The sequence below is a fragment of the Agelaius tricolor genome, unplaced genomic scaffold, assembly GCF_023055355.1.
Source record: "Agelaius tricolor isolate 1412-34295 unplaced genomic scaffold, bAgeTri1.0.p SCAF_11, whole genome shotgun sequence".
Classification (NCBI taxonomy): domain Eukaryota; kingdom Metazoa; phylum Chordata; class Aves; order Passeriformes; family Icteridae; genus Agelaius; species Agelaius tricolor.
In genome coordinates, this window is record NW_027269271.1 from 56,209 (window position 1) to 77,444 (window position 21,236).

At 47.1% G+C, this 21,236-nt stretch overlaps 1 protein-coding gene and 1 long non-coding RNA gene across 3 annotated transcripts; one reads left to right on the top strand and one right to left on the bottom strand.

The window, feature by feature from the left end:
• Positions 1-1,411: 1,411 nt before the first annotated feature.
• Positions 1,412-8,519, bottom strand: LOC139594066 (zonadhesin-like). Of its 2 annotated transcripts, XM_071435650.1 has the most exons (3): positions 8,271-8,519; positions 2,326-2,893; positions 1,412-2,111 (listed from the first exon to the last, which is right to left on the bottom strand). In XM_071435650.1, the coding sequence occupies exons 2-3, from the start codon at positions 2,759-2,761 to the stop codon at positions 1,639-1,641; spliced, it is 909 nt and encodes a 302-aa protein (XP_071291751.1). In that variant the 5' UTR covers positions 2,762-2,893; positions 8,271-8,519; the 3' UTR covers positions 1,412-1,638. The 2 variants fall into 2 exon arrangements, with proteins under 2 accessions (XP_071291751.1, XP_071291750.1); XM_071435649.1 differs by lacking the exon at positions 8,271-8,519 and having other exon boundaries at positions 2,326-3,475.
• LOC139594067 (uncharacterized) lies at positions 8,489-19,522 on the top strand. The gene is made up of 2 exons (XR_011680503.1): positions 8,489-8,605; positions 14,765-19,522. It is a non-coding gene; the product is annotated as an uncharacterized lncRNA (long non-coding RNA).
• The last annotated feature ends 1,714 nt before the right edge of the window (positions 19,523-21,236 follow it).

A 21,236-nucleotide genomic window follows, 5' to 3' on the forward strand; every position in this document is an offset into this window, starting at 1 on the left:
ATGCTTGTTCAGTTTTCCCCCCATTGTTCTCTCAGAAGGTCCTGCCCTGTTACCAGTTTGTGTCAATCCCCAAACCCCTCCCCAGTTGTCTTGGTTATCTTTCTTGTTCCCCACCCCTGGCAGCCTGCCTGTCACTCGACACCCCTGCCTCTTTTTCTAGAAAGTTCGGGCCAGGATGTCGGGTGATTGGGTTAGGGGCCAGGGTCCCTCCCACAACTGTGTTTGATGGGTTCTCCGATTATGCCAATCCTTAATGTATCCCTCTCTGATTTGCTATCTTTCACCCCTCCCACCCTCTGTAAAACCAAGGCTTTCCCTGCCTCGGGGCCCTCAGCTCCTTCTACCTGAACCTGCACGTTTCCCTACCAATAAAACCACCCTCCCTGAAGAAACTGAGGGTCGCCTCTTCATTTCATCCTGCGACTTCGGAGCTCTCTACTGCGGCCACACGTCCGCAAGGCTTGACATCGCCTTAGGCACAAAGCCCTGACTTCGGGTTGGGGAAGTGCCTTACTGGCTGGAGGTTGGCTGGACACTTATCTAGCCTGGGCGTTTTACTTTCCACCGGCCACCGCTCCACCCGTTCACCTGCCAATGGCCCAACATGCCTAATTATCTCAATGTTTTATTCTCAACATACACCAATATTTCATTTCAAATGTATCCTAATATTCTATTCCTTACATATCCCAATTCTTTATTCCCAGCATATTCCAACACTAAATCTCATCATATCCCAACATTTTACACCTCAAATATCCCAATTTATTCTTGCCATATTTTATTACTGATATGTCCCAATATTCTATTCCCACTATGACCCAATATTTCATTCCCAGAATATCCAAACACCCCATAGTTTTTTGTTCCTGCTGCATTCCAACATTTTATTCCTGAAATATACAAATATTTTATTCCCTAGACACACCAACATTTTATCCCAGTTTATCCCAACATCTTATTCCTGGAATATCCTGTCTTTTTGCTGACACATACCAACATTTTACTCCCAACAAATCCCAACATCCTATTCCAATCTTATCACAACATTCTGTTCCTGACATATCCAAATATTCTATTCCCCATATTTTGTTCCTACCATTTTCTCAACTTTTTATTCCTGACATTTCCCAACATTTTATTCCCAAAATATGTCAATATTTCAGCAATCAGCTTCCCAGTCTGACTGATTTATCCCAAAATAACATTGGCACTGCTGGATGAAGAAGGAGGTAGGGAAGAGCTGGATGAAGCAAAAAGTTGAGAAAAAGCCCAAATTCTCACAATTCCACCCAACTCACCAGACTCTTCTGTCTTCATTCTGACAGAAGGAGATGCATTGTCCATAGATGTCAACATTGACCAAGGAGACGTAGTGTCACTGTTGAGACAGAAACAGGAATGAAGGCAACACAACTCCATGCATTTTCAGCAGGCATAAAAGCTCACTTTATTACAAAACTTCACGTTTTTATAACTGATATCATTCACCTAGAACCTGATTGGTTCTTAATAACAGCTGTCACCCCATTGATTAATTAGGTTAATTAGGAACAACACCATCTTTCCATAACATCACATATAAGACGTTCCACATGTTCACCAACACCAGCTGCAGAGACCAAGATAAGAATTGTTTTAATTCTTTTCTCTGAGCTTCTCACAATTTCCCCAGGACAATGCCTGGGAAACTACCTGTTTCTCTCTGACAATGTCCACAACATAAGACACAGATTGGATCCCACCACGGATGTCATTCTTGGCCTGGACCCTGAAGGGCACCAGCCCAGGGTCATTCCCATGGGATTCAGCCATGGTGTAGGTGCAGGTTCCTTGGAAGTCAAAGTCAAGGCTGTCGAAGGTTTGGAAGTGTGGGTCACCATGTGGCGACCAGGGCTGGGACACAGTGGGATTGGGCACCGCGGGGCCGGCAGTGCTCCTTGGGGCGGCAGTGCAGGGACTTGCAGGGAATGTATCACTGTCCTTCAAAGACTGGTGACACTGGCAGCCCTCAGTGCAGGTTTGGGGACAGGTGGTGGTATTTCCGGTGCAGATGTTGGCACAGGTGTTGGTGCAAAGGGAGTAGGTGCTGTTGGCTGGGCAGGTGGGGGCTGGAAGTTTCATGGAATCATGTATTGAGTTGGGTTGGAAGGGACCTTAAAGCTCATCCCATCACCATCATCCCATGTCCTGTGTGTCAGCACTGTCACCCAGACCCAAACAAGGAACATTCCCCACCTGTGCCCCCCCCAAACTCCAGTATCACCTAGAGATCTTTCCAACTCCAAAGAGGGGATATTTGCCCCTGTGCCCTCCCAAACTCACGGCAGAAGGATGATGTCCTCCAAGCCCCCACGGTGACACCGGCACCTTGGCATGCAGTGACATAGCTCTGGACACTCTGGCACAGGACATGTGTGTCCCCTCCCATCAGACAGAGGTCATGGATGCAGGATTGGGAATACGGGATGGGGTCAATGATGCGATGGCAGGAGCCAAAGGGACCTTCAGAGGCCGTGAGTAGGCCACAATAGTTGGGTTTCTGGAGGACTGCCACTTTCTCCTCTGTGCAGGTGGGACACTCATCCTTGGGACAGGTGTCATTGCAAGGTGTATCTGTTGTTTTCCATGCAGATCCAAAGGCTGTTGCATCTGGAGCCAGCTGGCCACTGGAAAGCTGGAACTCATCATTGCCTTGGCCATTGTAGTTGCCGCAGAGGCCACACAAGCGCCCCATGTAGGTCTGGGGGACCGTGACCATCACGTGCTGGACGAGGTCATAGTGGACAACGAGGCCGAAGTCAGTGCGGAGCAGGACGCCTGTCCCATGTGGGTAGACCTGCACCTGTCCCTCACTCAGGATGGTGGGGAGGTGGTGGGAGATGGAATCCACCTGGGATAGAGAAGGAAGAGTCCTCCAGTGAGGAGGTGGGACCAAACATTTGGGGGAAACACCTTCCAGACAATATTCTGACAGATTTGTGGATCCCCCTTGGAAGAAAAAAGTTTGGATGAGAATGGATTAGTCTTGGAGATGGGGTGAGGGCTCCCCTCACCAAGGAAACAGAGTTTTGGGGTTGATTGAGGCAGAACGAAAAAATTAGGGAAAACAACTTCCAACCAAGGTTTTAATGCATTTACAGATTTTGCTTAGAAAGAAAAGTTGGGAGGAGTATGGATTGGGCTGAAGTGTCCCTTCCATCAAGGAAACCAAATTTGGGAGGGATCCCATGAGATTTGGAACATAAAGTGCCACCATACCATGACACCTATCCCCTTTCCTTGTTTCAAGGTCAAGGTGAAACAAGGACTCCCATAGACTTCCACAGACAATGCTTGGATCCCGAAGACTTTCCCCTTCTGCTGTGACTCCTTCTAGATTGTGACCATAAATGATGTCACATTGTCACCTGTGCAGATCTGGGTGAGGACATAGGAGCAAGTACCAGTGATATTGAAGGCTATCCCCTCAAAGGTGACAGGTGGTGGACACCTGCAAAGGACACTGATGACCTTCCCATGGCCATCATCAGGACAGGAAGTGTTTTGGCACTCGGAAGCATCACAGTCTTGGGCTCACTGTGACCCCTTGTTCAGCTTGGCCGGAGGGAACTGGCAAAATAAGGGACAGGAATGATGGTCTTGCCCAGAAAATAAATGTTTTAATAACAAAAAACAAACATGGAAACTGCAGAGTACAGGGGCAAGATTCAAAAGACCCAGGGGCGTGGCCAACGCAACCACATTTAGGGGTCTTTTGATTGAAGGGTCCAATTACTTGGGGGAAAACCTGTTAAAATCTGATACAAATGATTAAAACACAACTTGCATACATAAATATGTATAAAAGTAGGTGATAAGGACTTTTTAAATTTAGGAAATAGGCAACTGGGGGGTTAGGTAAAAAAGGATAATTCTGGCTTTTTTTCTAAAAGAAATTGAATTTGGGCGTTTGGAGGAAAAATAGGAATAATGAGATTTGGGAATAAAATATGGGAATAAAGGGGTGTTTCTTAAAATATAAATCAGGGTTGGTTTTTGTTTTTGTTTTTTTTTAACTGTGGTTTTGAAGAAAAATAAACAGGGAAATAAGGAATTAGGATTTTAAAAATTAAAATACAATGAATAAAAGGGATTTTTCCTTAAAAATCCCAATTTAAAACATAGTTTATGTAGTCTTTTAAAAAGGAAGAAAAATAAGAAATAAATTAGGGGGAAAAGAGGAAAAAAGGTTTTTCCTTATAAAACTGCATAAGAAGTTGGGTTGATACAGGTTTTGCATGAAAAATTAAAGAAAAAGTAAAGAAAATAATGTATAAGAGGGTTTTTTTCCCATAAAATGAATTGTTTTTATTAAAATAGAACAAATAAAAGGCCTTTTATCATAAAAAAAATTCAAAAAATAGACTTTTTTTCCTCCCCCAGAAATACAGTCAGTGTATTGACGGTGAGTTTTGTTCCTGGAAAAACACCAAAATAGCTAATTAGAATTTTACCTCAAAAAAAAACCCCAAAAAACTCCCGAAAACTAAAATGTAAACCCAAGTAATGAGGATAAAGTGCATTTTCATTTTTTCTTTAGAAAGTGAGCAAAAAGGGGATGTTTTAATGAAAAATAAGAAGATTCTAAAGGCTATTGGATTAAAACAAATTATTTTAAAAGGACACTTTTTGGTTAAAACCAATAAATATGAGGCTGAGAGGTTGTTGGGGAAGACACAAAATGAGGGGAAAAGGGAATTTTCAGGAAAAAAAACACCCCAGGCATTCAGAATTTCCTTTTCTTATTTCAAGCAAATAAGTCCAAATTCAAGAAATTTGGGAATTTTGTGTGCAAAATGGGGATGTTTCTTACCACAGAAGGGAAGGAGGAGCCACCAGGACCAACCTGTGCTACTCCTGTGAAAAACACCCAAAAATACTAAAAATTGCTATTTTATGGGAAAAATCCCTGTGAGCCCAGAGATGTCTCCAGAACCCTCAAATTACCCCCAAAATGCCTTTTTTCCCCCCCATGGAATCCCTTGGGGCTTATTTTGGCCCCTGTTGCCACCAAATCCACCCAAAAACCTTCCAAACACTATGAATTTTGCCTCAAATCCCACAAAATTGGGTCAAAATGCTTGTTTTTCCCTCTAAATTTCCTGCAGTTTGGGTCAAAATGGAGTTCAACAAATGAGCCAATCCTCCCTCCCCCTCCAAGGCCACTTCAAATTCCCCATTCCTATCAGATTTGCCCAAAACATTTCAAAAAAGATAAATTTTAACCAAAATCACCTAGATTTGTGTCAAATTCAAGTTAAAATGCTGGTGCAGCCCTCACCCACCAATCCCTTACCTTGATGACACCTCAATACTACATTTCCACCAAATTCACACTAAAACTTCATGGAAAGAATGAATTTTGCCCCAAATTCCCCCAGTTTGGGTCAAAACGGTGTTCAAAATCCAGGACAACCTGCCCTCCACCTTATCCCACTCAAGTTCCCCCAAATCCCAAATTCAGCCTAAAAAGGGGGAAAAAATTCCAAATTCTGGGCATGAAGAGGGCAAAAAATCTGAAATTTGGGGAAAAAGTGCACAAAAAGGGAAGACCCCTGAGATTTGGGGGGAAATGGGCAAAAAATAAAAAATCTGGGCACAAAAAGTGTTTCAATCCAACATTTGTGAAGAAAAAGGAATAAAATTATGAAACTTATGGGGATAAGGGGGCAAAAGCCATAAAACTGGGGAGGAGAAAGGGTAAAAAATCTGAAATTTGGGCAAAAAACCCCTCCTCAATTTCTGTCCATACCCAAAGAATAAGGAAAATAAATTAAAAACAGGGAATGAAGCCTCTCCACTCACCAGCCTGTCAACTCCAGAATTCCAGGGACTCTGCAAACATAGACAAAGCACTTGTCCCCAGATTGCCCTTTTTATCCCCAAATGGGGCTCAGCCACAGCCAAACCATGCACATTTGGGCAGATTCAGCAAAATTTCAGGATGCAAAGTGGGGAGGAGGGGCCAGGGGGGCATGTTCCACAGTTCCAGAGAATTTGGGAACTGGCAGCTGGATCCTGTCACTGATAGGACGGTGACAGAGTGGAAATCAAAAGAATTGCTGTTCCCATGGCGCTCTCTGCCTCCATTGAAAAGAATGAAGGATTTGTCTTTACAAACAAACTGTAGGTCTGCTGATGAACAGAAATGGATACTAAGAGATAAAAGAAACAATGGGCATCTTTAACATACATTCCATAGGAATTTCATTGATTGACATAAGGAAAAGAAAAAGGAGGGGTATACATTGGAAGGGGGTCTTTATTAGGTGATTCAGGAAGACTGTGCCTCTCAAGCACCCTAGACAATGGGGAAAGAGAGAGGGAAATGCAGCAGGGTAATCAGGATAAAAAGAAGGCTGCGTCCTCCAAAAATTTGGTAGGCCCCAGGGGAAATGCCCATGACCTCTCTCTATATCTGAATAAAGTTACAGGACTCTGTCTCCTTTTTGGAAATAAACCTCTGGTGTTTGTGGGTTAATTTTCCTGACACTGTGACCCTGGGGAAAGGACAAACCAAGTCCAGATGTTTTTTATCCAAAATTAATGATCCAAGTCCCAGCAGGAAATTCTGGCCCAAATGACTGAAAAAGCTGAAGAAAACCAGCTGGAGCCAGGAGAGACGATGGCAAACAGGGAATTAAAGGGCTTTTGCCTTAAAATGAAGACATAAAAATGGGGAAACCCTGAACCCCACAGAGATCCTCAAAACTGTCCAGAGACAGAGACACCACCCCCAAAGCCATCCAGGGACCCCCAAAACTACATGGGGATCCCCCAAAACTACCCAGGGATCCCCTCAGCCCTCTAAACCTCCCAAACCACAAGGTCTCTCCAGGAAGATGGGGGTCCCTGGAAGGGTTTTGGGGGTCCTGATAAATGACACGGAGAAGAGAAATTTTCAGTTGCCCTGAAGGTGCTGGATGGAGCTTAAAGACAACTGTCAGAAAAGCTGAAAGGATTTAAAGGCATGCACAGAGGATCACAAGCACAGCTGGAGCCGGTGGACAAATAGGTAATGAGGAATATAGTGGGGTTTTTGTCAAGTTATGTAACAAGAAGTAACAGTGCACACTCAAGGAAAACCTTCAAGGAAAGGTCACGTGTAATATGGAAGCATTCCGTGAATATGACTACCAGAGACCCGTTAGTGGTCCCTACAGGACCATACCCTGTGGCAGTTTCGTCACACACATCAGATTAAAGGAGAAATCCTTCAGTGTGTCACTGGTGGGGCTAGACGCACTCTTGTGGGCTAAGGTGGTCATTTGTGGACCAGGGGCGGTCACTTGTGGGGCAGGGGGGCAGTTGTGGGTCAGGGTCACTTGAGGGGCTGAAGGGGCACTTGTGGGTTGGGGAGACACTTCTGGCTCAGGAAGTCCCTTGTGGGGCTGGGGAAGCACTTGTGGGACTGCCACCCCTCGTGACATGCAGCCCCCCCAGGCCCTCTCAGGGACCTCCTCCTCTGGATGCTGCGATGCCACCGCCAGGCCATAAGGGGAAGCCTTTGGCAAGACATCCCCACCCCCAAATTTCAGGGGTATGCCCCTGCGCCTTCCCCAGGTCCCCCTAACTCCCCATTTGCTCTCCCTTCCCTTCCCCAGGGCCATCAAGATCCTCTTGGAATGCCCACCTGGGCAACCCCAATGCATGGTGGGGCCAATAAAGCAATGGCACCCCAAAATTGCACCCGGGAGGTGGGGAGACCCTCAAAACTCCCTCCCTTACCGCCCTCACCTTTGGGATTGTCCCCAATCCCCTCTCCCCCCAAATGTCCCCAGGAGCTTTAGGGGGCTTCTGGGGGCTCAAAAGCAGCTGTTGGTGGGGCGCTGGGTGTCTCTAGGGGGTCCGGGAGGGTCTTTGGAGTGTCTGGAGGGGCTCTGATGAGGCTGAGGAAGGGATTTGGGGGGTTGTACGGGGAGTGCTGGAAATCAGGAGTAGTTGGGAGGGTGTCTATAGGGCATCTAGAAGAGGTCTGTGGGATTTTTGGGGGAGACTCTAGGAGTGCTGAGGAAAATCTGTGAAAGATATTGGGGGTCCAGGTAGGGGTTTTGGGGGACCCTTGGGCTTTGGAGTGTCGTTAACAGTCCAGAGGTCTGTGGGATGTTTTGGGGGGCCCAGGACAGCGTTGGAGGGTCTGTGGGGACTAGGAAGTCTATAGGGGCGCCTGGGGGTTTATTGGGAGCATCAGGGCGGGGAACCCCCAAACCCTTAGGAGTGGGGCTCACCTGTCTTCTTCACCTTCACATGGCTGATGTGGCGCCGGGGGCTTCTGGTGTCCTTCCGCCCCTGGGGGCGCTGTGGGGGGTCAAGGGGGCATCCGAAGCTCACCCTGAGCCCCCAAAAATCCCTCGTGCCCCCCACCCCCCATTGGCCGCTGGTTTGGCGCCAGCTTACTCACTTCCTGGACTACAACTCCCGAAAGACCGCGGGGCCCTGTAGGCCGCCGATAGAGCCGGGACTGCGGTTCCCGTCATGCCCCACGGCCCCTGAAGAGTCCCGCCAGAGCCAGGACTGTCCCCTAAGTACCGTCCCGGCTGCTCCCCAAGTGCCTCCCTGAACCGTAAGTGCGCTCCTGGGCCCCGTAAGTACCCCCAGTTTCTCTCTCCTGACCCTCAAGTACCCCTCATGGTCCCAATGGCCGCCCGCCCCCCGTCCCCTACTTGCCCCCAAAATGCCCCCTGTGTGTCCTCTCGGACCCCCAAGTGCTCTCCAACTGCCTCCCCTAAGCGCCCCTCCAGACCCTTTAATGATCCCGCAAGCACCCCCCAGCTGGCCTCCAAGCGCCCCTCGAGTGTCTCCTGGGAACTGGAGTGATGACAACAATGTAGAGAAAGACCCTGACTCTATCGCAGTATCAGCAACCATTCAGCCTTTAATTAAAATTTGAATCAAAACTGCAATGGCCGATGTAGGGGATGGACAAGCCTCCCCACTTTTTCATGCTACTCCCGTGGTCCCTCTTGGGGCCAGGGAAGTTGCAGGAAAAACATTCCTGTGTGTTGTGCGCATCAAGATTTCATAGAAATCAGGAACAGAGTCTGTGTGGTGAACTTCCCTGACAGGTGGAGATAAATCCCTCCATCCCCTACAGACTCCCCGGCAGATCCCAAATACCCTCAGGATCCCCTCAAAATGCTCCATAGCTCTCCCCCGTGAACACCCTATAAACCCTCAGAACCCTCCCAAACCTCCCTCTACAACCTCATGTGGCTCTCTAAAATAACCCATAGATCTCGGCACTCCCCCACACCCCCCAAAAGGGGCTACCCCAGGTGGCCACAACTAGTCATGGACTGCCTGAGTCACTTTTTGGGCTGATATGTGTGTAGGTATAAATCTTATAGAGAGATAAAATATAGAAAGGGGCCTCCAGGAGAGCTAGGGAGGGCCTTTGTCAGGGGACAGGATGGAGGGTGAGGGTTTTCACCTGCCAGAGGACAGGGCTAGATGGGATTTTGGGAAGAAAATTCCTCCTTGTGAGGGTGGTGAGAACCTGGCACCGGTTGTCCAGAGAAGCTGCAGCTGCTCCATCCCTGGAAGTGTCCAAGGCCAGGTTGGACAGGGCTTGGAGCATCCTGGGATAGTGGGAGATGTCCCTGCCCATGGCAGGGGGTGGATCAAGATGACCTTTGAAGTCCCTTCCAACCCAAACCAGCCTGGGATTCTAAAAGTGGGGGAGGTTTGGGGTAGGCGACCTTGGCTGACCCCAGGTGCCCCCCCAGGCTGTTCCATCACTCACGCTTCAGGAAGAGACAGCAAGAGAAAACCTGATGAAAAAGCTCCTGGGGGAGATGGGTTGGGGCATGTGAGTCTCTCAAGAACTGCTCCAGCCCTTTCCAGTCCCTCAGGTGGAGGCACTTGGGACATGATTCCTACCCAATAGGTGCCCCAATGAGGGAGAAGACTGGTTCAGCCTTCTTGATCCAGCCTGTCCTGATCCCTCTGCAGAGCCTTTCTGCTCTCCAGCAGATCCACACTCCCACACAAGTTGGTGTCATTTGTGAACTTAGTTTGACTTCCACTTGATCCCCTCATCCAGATCACCAGTAAAGATGTTGAACAGGACTGGACCCAGCACTGACTCCTGGGGTCACCTACAAGTAATTGGGTGTTATGGATAGAGTGGGAGCTTCAGACAAGCCCTGTCTTAGGCTAAGATTTTGGGTACAGCTTGAATTAGGTGGCCTGCACCTAAACCACTCTGGCTCGCAAGTTGTAAGAGTGACAGATCAGGTCTATTATGAAATTAGTTATTTATTGAATAGACAGGAGATACTAGACAAAAGGTCTTGAACAGAGTTACTTACTACACAGTATAAAACAAAAGAACTACTAGAAGATTACATAAAACAGTGCCCAACATTAAGGTACTGTCCTAGTTTAGGGCAAATTTGGGAGAAAACCTCCAAAGGGGGCCCCTCCAGAAAGCAAACCCACACGGCTCCTGCCCTCCAACTTGTTCGGGAAGGATTCCTCAGAGAGAAGTGGAAAGAACCTGTTTATTAACAGGCAAAGCCCCCCCCCCAGCACACAAAATAAACAATACTGGATGGCAACACTCCTTCACTACTCTGAAAAAGATGACAAATTCAGAAAGTCTCTCTTGGTGGTGGTTGCTCTGTTATCAATCCCTCTGGTGCTGGGGTAGCTGCTGCAGGCCACAAGGTGCAAACTCTCGGTGTTTCCCAGGTTGCAGTCCACAGCAGGTTCAAGTGGTTCCAAGAAAAGGGAAAGAAAAACAGTCCAGGGAAAATTTGGACTGCCTAGCTAAACTAACTAACAAGCAGAAGCAAAAGCAAGAGCAAAGCAGGAGCAAGAGCAAAGCGAAAGCAAGTGCAAAAAAACCCACAAAAGCAGCCCTATATACTGCTCCATCTCTGTGCCCGCCAAGTGTGAGGGAGTGAGCAGGCTGATAACAAAACAAAACTTCGCTCTTCAGAGCCAGTCTTGAAGGCACAGAACATGATATCCAGCATAAACAGAATAGACGACTGGGGATACAAGCATCATAACATCACCCTAGGACATTCCACTCCTTATCCCCATATTGTCAATATACTACCAAACATCATGCATTTTATTCAAGTAAAAACTTCCATCTGTTTTCCCCAAAAAATTACAAGCAATACCCATCATGCCCCCGTCACATCCCCACACCGGACCACTGAAACCAGGCCCCATACTATAGCACTGCAGAATTCCCCACTTTCATTCTACTCACTCAAAACTCCATCTTTCACTTGCTCAGACCTTCGACACACATTTCCTTCTATCTCATGTATGGTTTAATGTACAGACAATGGCAGTAACATCCAACTAACAGTGATATTTGCATATCATTCTCACCCCACAATCAAATCTCCCTGAGGTACATATCGTGTTGTTCCACTGCTTTGCATTATCCACCATGTGCAACCTGGTCTCTGAGCAAAGACAACCCCACGACTGGGTTTGTCTGTACTCGAGGCAGAATTGATCCACAGGGTCTTCCCTAACAAACCTCTGACACATACCGCTGGGACTTGATCTCCATCTATTAACATTCAGGGACTCAGACTAGTCAGGACCTGCTGGCTTGGTGGAACCTCAGCTGTTAAGTAACCAAGTGGCCTTTGCTAAATGCTGCTCCCAATTTTTGAAAGATCCCCCACCCAAGGCTTTCAACTGGGTTTTTAGTAGTCCATTGTACCTCTCCACTTTGCCTGCAGCTGGTGCATGGTAGGGGATATGGTACACCGACTCAATGCCATGTTCCCTAACCCAGGAATTGATAAGGCTATTCTTGAAATGAGTCCCATTGTCTGACTCAGTCCTCTCAGGGATACCATGTCTCCACAGGACCTGCTTTTCCAGGCCCAGGATGGTGTTCCGGGAAGTGCTATGAGACACAGGGTAGGTTTCCAACCATCCAGTGGTGGCTTCCACCATTGTGGGCACGTAGTGCTTGCCTTGGCGTGTCTGGGGCACTGGGATGTAGTCAATCTGCCAGGCCTCCTCATACTTGTACTTGGACCATCGCCCACCGTACCACAGGGGCTTCACTTGCTTGGCCTGCTTGATGGCAGCACACGTCTCACAGTCATGGATAACTGAAATACTGTTCATGGTTAAACCCACCCCTCAGTCTCTTGCCCACTTATAGGTGGCATTTCTACCCTGATGGCCTGAGGCATCATGGGCCCATCGAGCTAGGGATAACTCTCCCTTGAGTTCCCAATCTAGGTCTATCTTTGACACCCTTATCTTCACAACCTGGTCTACCTGCTCATTGTTTTGGTGTTCTTCATTGGCTTTACTTTTGGGGACATGGGCATCTACGTGGTGGATTTTCACAGGTAGCCTCCCTACCCTGGTAGCAATTTCTTTCCACTCATCAGCAGCCCAAACTGATTTTTCTCTATGCTGCCAATTAGCTTTTTTCCACCTCTCCAGCTATCTCCACAGAGCATTGGCTACCATACATGAATCAGTGTAGCGGTAGAGCTTTGGCCACTTCTCTCTTTCAGCAATGTCCAGGGCCAGTTGAACAACTTTGAGTTCTGCAAGTTGACTTGATACACCTTCTCCTTCAGTGGCCTCTGTGACCTGTCATGTGGGGCTCCATACGGCTGCTTTCTACTTTCCTTTCATTCTTACAATGCGGCAAGAACCACCAGTAAAAAGAGTGTATCATGTTTCTTCTGCTGGCAGTTGGTTATATGGTGGTGCTTCTTCAGCACATGTCACTTTTTATTCCTCTTTATCAGCAAGATTAAAGTTTTCACCTTTCTGGATGGTTTGTAATTATTCCCAGAATCCTAGGGCTCTTCAGTTTTCCAATATGGGCGTACTGTGTGATGAGAGCAATCTGTTTGCTCCATGTAGCACTGGTAGCATGGTGGGTAGAGGGAACCTTTGCTTTGAACATCCACCCCAGTACTGGTAGTCGGGGTGCCAGGAGGAGTTGTGCTTCAGTGCCTACTCTGAGGCGGCTTGGACTCCTTCATAGGCTGCTGAAATTTCTTTCTCTGTTGGAGTATAGTTGCCTTCAGACCCTCTGTAGCTTCGACTCCAAAATCTTAGTGGTCAGCCTTGAGTATCTCCAGGCACCTTTTGCCAAAGGCTCCAGGACAACCCATGGTTCCGAGCTGCAGAGTAGAGCATGTTCTTCACCTCTGGTCCTGTCCTGATCAGGCTAAGGGCTACTGCATGAGCGATCTCTTGCTTAATTTGGGCAAAGGCTTGTTGCTGTTCAGGGCCCTAGTGGAAAGTGTTCTTCTTATGGCTGACCAGGTAAAGAGGGCTTACGATCTGGCTGTACTCAGGAATATGCATTCTCCAAAAACCTATGGCGCCGGGAAAGCTTGTGTTTCCTTGCTGTATGGTGGAGACATAGCTGTGATCTTGTTGATGACCTCAGTGGGAATCTGACGCTGCCTATTTTGCCACTTCACTCCCAGAAACTGGATCTCTTGAGCAGGTCCCTTGTCTTTGCTCTTCCTGATGGCGAAGCTGGCTTTCAGGACAATCTGGATGATTTTCTCTCCTTTCTCAAACACTTCTGCTGCCATCTTCCCCCACACAATGATGTCATCATATATTGCAGATGTTTTGGAGCCTCACCCTTTTCCAGTGCAGTCTGGATCAGTCCATGGCAGATGGTAGGACTGTGCTTCCACCCCTGGGGCAGTCAGTTCCAGGTGTACTGCACACTTCTCCAGGTGAAGGCAAACTGAGCTCTGCATTCTGCTGCCAGAGGAATGGAGAAAAGTGCATTGGCAATATTGATAGTGGCGTATCACTTTGCTGTCTTGTACTCAAGCTCATACTGGAGTTCCAGCAGTGCTCAGTGGTGGAGTCACTTCATTTAATGCACAGTAGTCCACAGTCAATCTCCATTCTCCTTCAGATTTACACACAGGCCAAATGGGGCTGTTGAAGGGTGAGTGGATCTTGCTGACCACCCCTTGGCTCTCTAGCTCACATATCATTTTGTGAATGGGGGTCATGGCATTTTGATTTGTTTGGTGTTGTCAGCGGTGCACTGTCAAGGTGTTAATCAACATTTGTTGCTCTTCCACCTTCAGGAGTCCTACTGAAGATGGGTTTTTTGATAGTCCAGGCAAGGTGTTCAATTTCTTGACCCTCTCTGTCTTTACAGCAGCTATTCGAAATGCCCATCTGAGTCCCTTTGGGTCTTTGAAATACCCACTTTGGAGGTAATTTATGCCCAAAATGCATGGGGCCTCTGGGCCGGTCACAATAGGATGTTTCTTCCACTCATTTCTAGTCAGGCTCACTTTAGCTTCCACCAAAGTGAAATCCTGCGATCTCCCTTTCACACCAGCAATAGAAACAGATTCTGCCCCCACATGTCTTGATGGGATTAATGTGATAATGGGATTAAGCTTTATATTCTTATGGTTCAGATGTGCCAGGCTAATGAATCTACACAGTCCAAAAAATGCGGTTTTCACAAGCCTCTACCTGGCCAGAGGCAGGGCCTCTCTAAGCCTGGTTATCCTTCTTTCCCTGGGCATATATCTTCAAGGTTCCTTCAAGGGGATTGAAAATATTGTCATCATCATCATATGTGGCAGCTTGGTTATGGGCTACTGGAGCTTGTTCCAGATTGCAAGGCAAGATGTATTGTATTACCATCTGTATGGCAGTTGTCTTTTGTCAAGGGGGCAGTTTGCCTTATCTCTCTCTCTGAGTGATCACAATCACTCCTCCCTAGGGAGGGGACATCTGCTGATAACAGGCTATTGAATGTCACTGCATGACTGATAAGAACTATAGCATCCCATTGGGAGATGCTCTGCCCAGTGGGAGGAGCCAAGCATTGTTACCCGGATATAATCTGGAGCTCCTGGAATAGCTGCACAGCTTCTCTACTGGATTTCCCTGAGGAACAGCAGCTGCCTCTTCTTCCACTGGATCTTCGGAGGAAGAATACACCCTTTTCTACAGGACCCCCTGCTCCAACAGAACCACACCTGGCACTTCAGGAGGACTGCAGCCACATTTCCAATTGGACTGCTACCAGCACCCTGACGAACAGGGTGTCAGGTTGAGTTCTGACTCTGTCAGTGTTGTTCTGGTGTACTGCATTGTTTATTTTATCCTTTTATTTTTCTTCCCTATTAAAGAACTGTTATTTCCTGCTCCCATATTTTTTGCCTGAGAGCCCCTTAATTTAAAATTTATAGCAATTCAGAGGGGTGGGGAGGGTTTACATTCTCCATTTCAGGGGAGACTCCTGCCTTCCTTAGCAGACTCCTGTCTTTCCAAACCAAGATAGAGCTAGAGCTGCTTCTCTTTTGGAACTTCCTCTCTGAGTCTTGCCTTCCTTGAGTTCACGCACCCGTTGTGCCAGAGCAGCAGTAGATTTTCCATCCCATCTCCTCACATTTTCTCCGCAATCACGCAGGAAGAACCACAGCTCAGCTTGGGGTGTACCTTCTCTCCCTATCTGGGGAATTTTTGCATTGGATACCAGAACTTTTGATTTGTATTGCTGAGATTTGGAGAAAGCTCTTTTTAATCTTTTCCCTGAGTCTCTCGTGATTCTCGTCCATCCTGTCTTTTAATTTTTGCAGACGTGTTTCCACTGCTGCAATTCTGGCATGTGTTGGGCCATGTAAAGTATCTGCATATGCTTGGAGCTTCTTTGCCATATTAAGCACAGTCTCTTCACTGTCATGCCGCTTCATTATTGCTAAAGCAGAAGCATATTCGTGTGGCCCAAGTCGTACAAATTTTTGCCACATCACAGATGTACATGGTACCAAGTCTGGATTTACAGTGTTCACATCATCTGAGAAGACAATCTCTGCCACTGCCATTTCTCTCAAGTGTTGGATCCCTTGTTCTATGGTCTTCTACTGAGTTTGCTGCACATAGAGATCGTCTGCACACAGGTATCTTTGTGCTACACTTTCCAGGACCCGTGCCAAGAGGCTGTGAGGGTTTGCCCCCCTCATCATTCCTTGGTCGATGACGGGATCATGTGACAGGGGTCCCAAATGCCTCGCTTCAGTGCAGTCCAAAACTGTAGCCTCGCCTGCAGCATCCAAAGATGGACTAACCAACTAATTATGGATTCATCAGGTCTTCAAGTGTAATCCTTTCTTAGGCCACGAAGGTCCTTTAGGGAATAGAACTCAATAGTGGCTTCTGATGTTGTGTCAGTTGCTTTAACTTTGGCTTTTGTATCAGTAATTGGTGTTGAGGGTCCTTCCACCAGATCATTATTGTCGGTTGCTGGCCGATTGGTTTTGCTTGTGTGCTTCTTTCCTGCAGCGATTGCCAGTGGCTTAGGTTCTCTGTCTGGTTTAGCTACAACCTGAGTAGCTGGGGTGTTGGCTGTAGCCTGACTGGGATAGCTGCTGATTTATCTCTTTGCCCCCCTGCCTCTATCTGCTGCCCTACAGTATCTAGCAGTGTGCAATAAGCATAGGCCAGGGTCCAGCTTATTGCAATGAGCTTTTTCTCTTTAGAGTCATCATGGCACTTCTCTTTCAGGTATTTTCCTGCCTCAGCTGGGTTCTGAATTTGTTCACATGGAAAATCTCAGTCTACAGGGTCAGAAAATTCCTTCAGGGTTTGGCCCATATTTTCCCATTCTCCACACTACTCAGGATTTTCCACGCCTGGGTCTACTTCTGGGTCAGGGGTCTCATCAGCTCTTCTGGACATCTCAGCCCTCATCCTAGAGAAGCTGAAGACCATATAGAGGAAGCTTACTAGATAAAATACCAGAAAAATGGTCTCTTTAACATTCAGGGGAAAATGAACATTCTCAAAAGGTGACATAACAGATTCAAAGGAGAAGAAGGAAAGGAAAGGCTGGAAAGCCTCATTCCCTGCTCCTCCTCTAACAAATCAGATGCAATTACTAATAAATTCCCGAAACATATTACTGGAACTGGGACACAGGGTAGGACGAAGAAACCATAAACCATACATATCATAAGCAGACTTCAGTATCTTTGTAAACATGCTATAAATCATTATCACCAAGCCCAGCACAATAGCTATTCTAATTTTTGCTTCTCTACTGTAAAAACTAGGTATTAGGGACAATAATCTTAGTGACCAGAAAGGTATTGAAACCTCAAAAAAGTCTAGAGACTAGAACAAATGAAGGCCTCCACCCCAAGAAACATTACAAATTCAAGCAACGTGGCTACTAACTGCTTTTACCCACTACAGAGCAAGCACAACTAACATACAATTAATAAAGGTTTTTTTCACTTTCTCAGGCCACGTGCTGGGCGCCACTAAATGTATTTGTCCTGGTTCAGGGCAAATTTGGGATAGAACCCCCAAAGGCGTTCCTCCTCTAGAAAAGCAGATTCATTTGGCCCCTCCCTCAACTGGTTTGGGAGAAAATACGTTTTTATAGAAAAGTGGAAAAAACTGTTTTTGAAACAATAAAACCTAAACAACATTAAACAATAAAACCTCTTGCTGCTCCAAAAGAGATGACAAACTCAGAAAAGTCCCCTCCCCGGGCTGCAGTTCAGGTCACTCAGTCTCTTATCAGCCCCTCTGTTGCTGGAAATGCCGCGGCCCAGTCCCAGCCCAGTGGGCCACAGGTGCAGCTGCCGGTGCTCTTCTGGATGTTCAGTCCAGAGCAGGTTTCAAGAGGTCCAAAGAAAAGGGGGGAAAAAAAATCACAGTCCAGGGAACTTCTTTGCCTCAGCAAGGTAAAACTAACTAAAAGCAAAGGGGAGCTCTGTCCCACTGTCTGTTCATCCACAGACAACACAGTCCAGGAGCAGGAATGTGGAGGAGTGAGTGCAGTGTCTGAAAACAAGTTGCATGCTTCTTCTCTCCCCCCTTCACTCTGGAACAAGTCTTAAAGGTGCAAAACTTATTATTCAGCATAAATAGAACAAGACGATTGGGGATAAAAGCATCATATAGTCAACCTAGGACAGTCCCGCTCCTGGTGCTGGCAGCCATACTGGAGCTTGGCCCCCTCCCGGGGGTCTCTCTTGGCTGGTGCCCGCAGGCGCTGCCAGTGCAGGACTTCTATTGCAGCGCTGGTGGGCAGGGGGCAGCGGTTTCACTGCCAGGACTGCGGCTCTGAGCCCTCCCCGGCAGGGCTGCCCACCTGCCTGGCAACAGTGGCGCCCCCTGGGCGCCGGCCTCACCTGCCCGCCCTCAGCCCCAGCTGCACAGGCTGCTGTGACCTGGACTTGGCAGCAAGTATCAGCCAGCTTGTTCTGGCCACGTGGAGTGGCAGCTGTGGGTTTTCAATGGGGGTGCGAGGGGAGACGGATCGTCCTGAAGGCTGATTTTGCCATAATACAGAGTAAAGTCAAGGGACGTGCCCAGGAAATTCAGTTTCTAGAAGTAAAATAGCAAGATGGACATTGTCAGATTCCAGTGGATGTGGTTAACAAAATAGCAGCCATGTCCCCACTGACCAACAGGAGGGAAACACAGGCTTTCCTGGCACTGTGGTGTTTTGGAGAATGCATATTCCATGTTACAGTCAGATTGTAAACCCTCTCTATCATGTGACATGGAAGAAGGTTGATTTCAAGTGGGATCCTTCACAGCAACAAGCTTTTGAACAAATTAGAGGAGATTGTTCCTACAGTAGCCATTGGACCAGTCAGGAGAGAACAAAGTGTGGAAAACAGGCTCCACACTGTAGTCAGGGAGAGTGGTCCATCCTGGAGCCTCTGGCAGAAGGTACCTGGGAAAGTTTGAGGACCACCCTATGGCTCTTGAGTCTGGGATACAAAGGATCTGAGTCCAGCTATATCTCTACACCACACTGCAGTTACTGGCAGCTTTTGAGGAGGTTCCATCTGTTTCAGAAGTGATTGGCACCAAAGCACAGCTTTCACTGGCACCCAACTGCCAGTGCTAGGCTGGACGTTCAAAGGGAAAAGCATCTTGGAAGTCATTATGAACTAGCCCTGAGGCAAAAATTTCATATTATCATCAGAAGGGGAAGAGATGAAGGTGGCACATGCTAAGGACGCCCTGACTACCAGGAAATGAAGTCTCACTCTCTCTTTACTGATGGTTCCTGCCATATTGTAGGGATGGATCAAAAATGGAAAGCTGCTGTATGGAGTCCTACACGACAACTTGTGGAAGCCACAGAAGGGCAAGGTGGATCCAGTCAGGTTACAGAGCTTAAAGCTTAAAGCCATCTAGCTGGCTTTGAATATGGCTGAATGAGAGAAGTGGCCAACACTCTGCCTCAGCACTGACTCATGGATGGTGGCAAATGCTCCGTGGGGGTGCCTGGAACGATGGAAAAAGGGCAATTGGCAACACAATGGAAATGCATCAGGGCTGCTGGACTGGGGCAAGTCATCGCTGCTAGGGGAGAAGCTGGTTGTGAAAGTCCCTCCTGTGGATGCTCATGTACCCAGGAGTCAGGCACTGAAGAGCATCACAACAATGGAGAGGGGGATGGGGCTGCCAGGATTAAAGTGTCTCAGGCAAGTCTGGCCTGGCCACACAAGTGTGAGTTATTTCTGGCTCAGTGGACCCATGATGCCACAGGTAACCAGAGTTTCACAGGCAGATGAGAGGTTGCCCAGGCAAGGTAAAGACCTTTCTGTCCTGGCACATTTCAAATGGGAGCAACCCTTGGATGGATCCAAATTTTGAGCTTGGCACCAAATTTAGGAGGTTGGGCTCAGAAAGTATATGAAAGCACATTTCCTTGGAAGGAGAAACACCTAGTTCTACTGTTGGTGCTGCAGACGATTGTCAGCCCAGAAAAGGAAAAGGCAAACAAGACATATCTCTGCAGGCACCCTTTTCTGTTGGAGAAATCCTTGGACATACTCATTAGTAGAGGTGGTTTCCAAATTCCTCATATGTGCTCCCAAAAGGGAATGACACTATTTTTCCTTGGAAAATAAATTATTAGTCGAAGTGTTTTAGGATGAAAACATTTTGCTGGCCTTTACCTCCACCTGGCAGATGATCATCTGCAGCACCATCAGTTGGACAAGGTGTTTCCCTTCACAAGAATAGGTACTGTCATTCACATTGAAAAAAACCTAGTTGCAGCATTTGGAGCCGAATTCCAGTATTGAATATATCCAGGGCTCTAGACATTGCTCTCACACCAAACAGACTAGGGCAGAAAGTCTTGCTGGCATTTTCCTCCCCTCTCCACTTTATAATCTGTGGCTAGCTGTTTTCCTTCCCATGTAAAAGCACTGTCATTCCATTTCAGGAGTCAAACACACAATTTTGTAAATCACCTGCTGTCACCACCCCATCAATGCCCAAGCACATGGGTGCTTATATTGTGGCTGTTAGGTTTGGAGTATTGGGTACTTCAACTGTTAGTGGGGCCAAATAGGCCAGAACTTCAGAAATTCCACTTCTCCCTGCAGTAAAAATCCAGCACGGGGACACACTTGCAGTCCTTGGATCAGGGAGTGCAGATGCCATGTGGAGTCAGCACAGTCTCTGGACTTCTTTTAGGGTTTGGGCTAATGTTCAAACATTAACATTGACTCACTGCCATCAGGCAGACAACAGATTTAAATGTTCAGAACATCAAAACCCTAAATATTGTCATTGTGATCTTTGATTGCAAAGCAAGTAGCCAATATCCACTTCTCATCTGGGACCCATAAATTAACCTTAGCAGCTTGGCAGATAACATTTGCTCCATTTACTAAAGTGATTTTAACTCTTAGCATCTGGGTCATACACCCAGCTTCTTGGCATCCTGCTTCGTTAGTACTGAATGTTGTGTTCCTGTATCTATTACAAATGTAATTAATCATTGACCAACTGGAATCTGGATGTATGGGTCATTAGTATGTATTGATAGGGTTCCCCTTGTTGCATTTCAGTCTCACTTGGCTTGTGTATGGAATGCTTTTGCAAATCAGCAAATGGACTCTGCACAATACAGGAATTGGTAGCTTTTCTTTCAGTTTTCATCTTTTCTCCTTTTCTTCCTGGAACTGTTTCTGCAATTGTTCAATTCTCAGTAACAGGGATAAATAAGGTTTCCTCTCTCAGGTCTTGTTTCTCTCTTCTATAATTTTCCCTATTCATATTCTCAAATAATTGTCTTTCCTTACACTCTGCTGAAGCAAGTAGGGTCCTAAGATGATTTTTCTCAGTCATAAGTTTATCCACTTGGATTCTCAGCTTTTCTCCTGTCTCCATCTCAGAAGCCAGTGGTGACTTTGATACCCCATTTT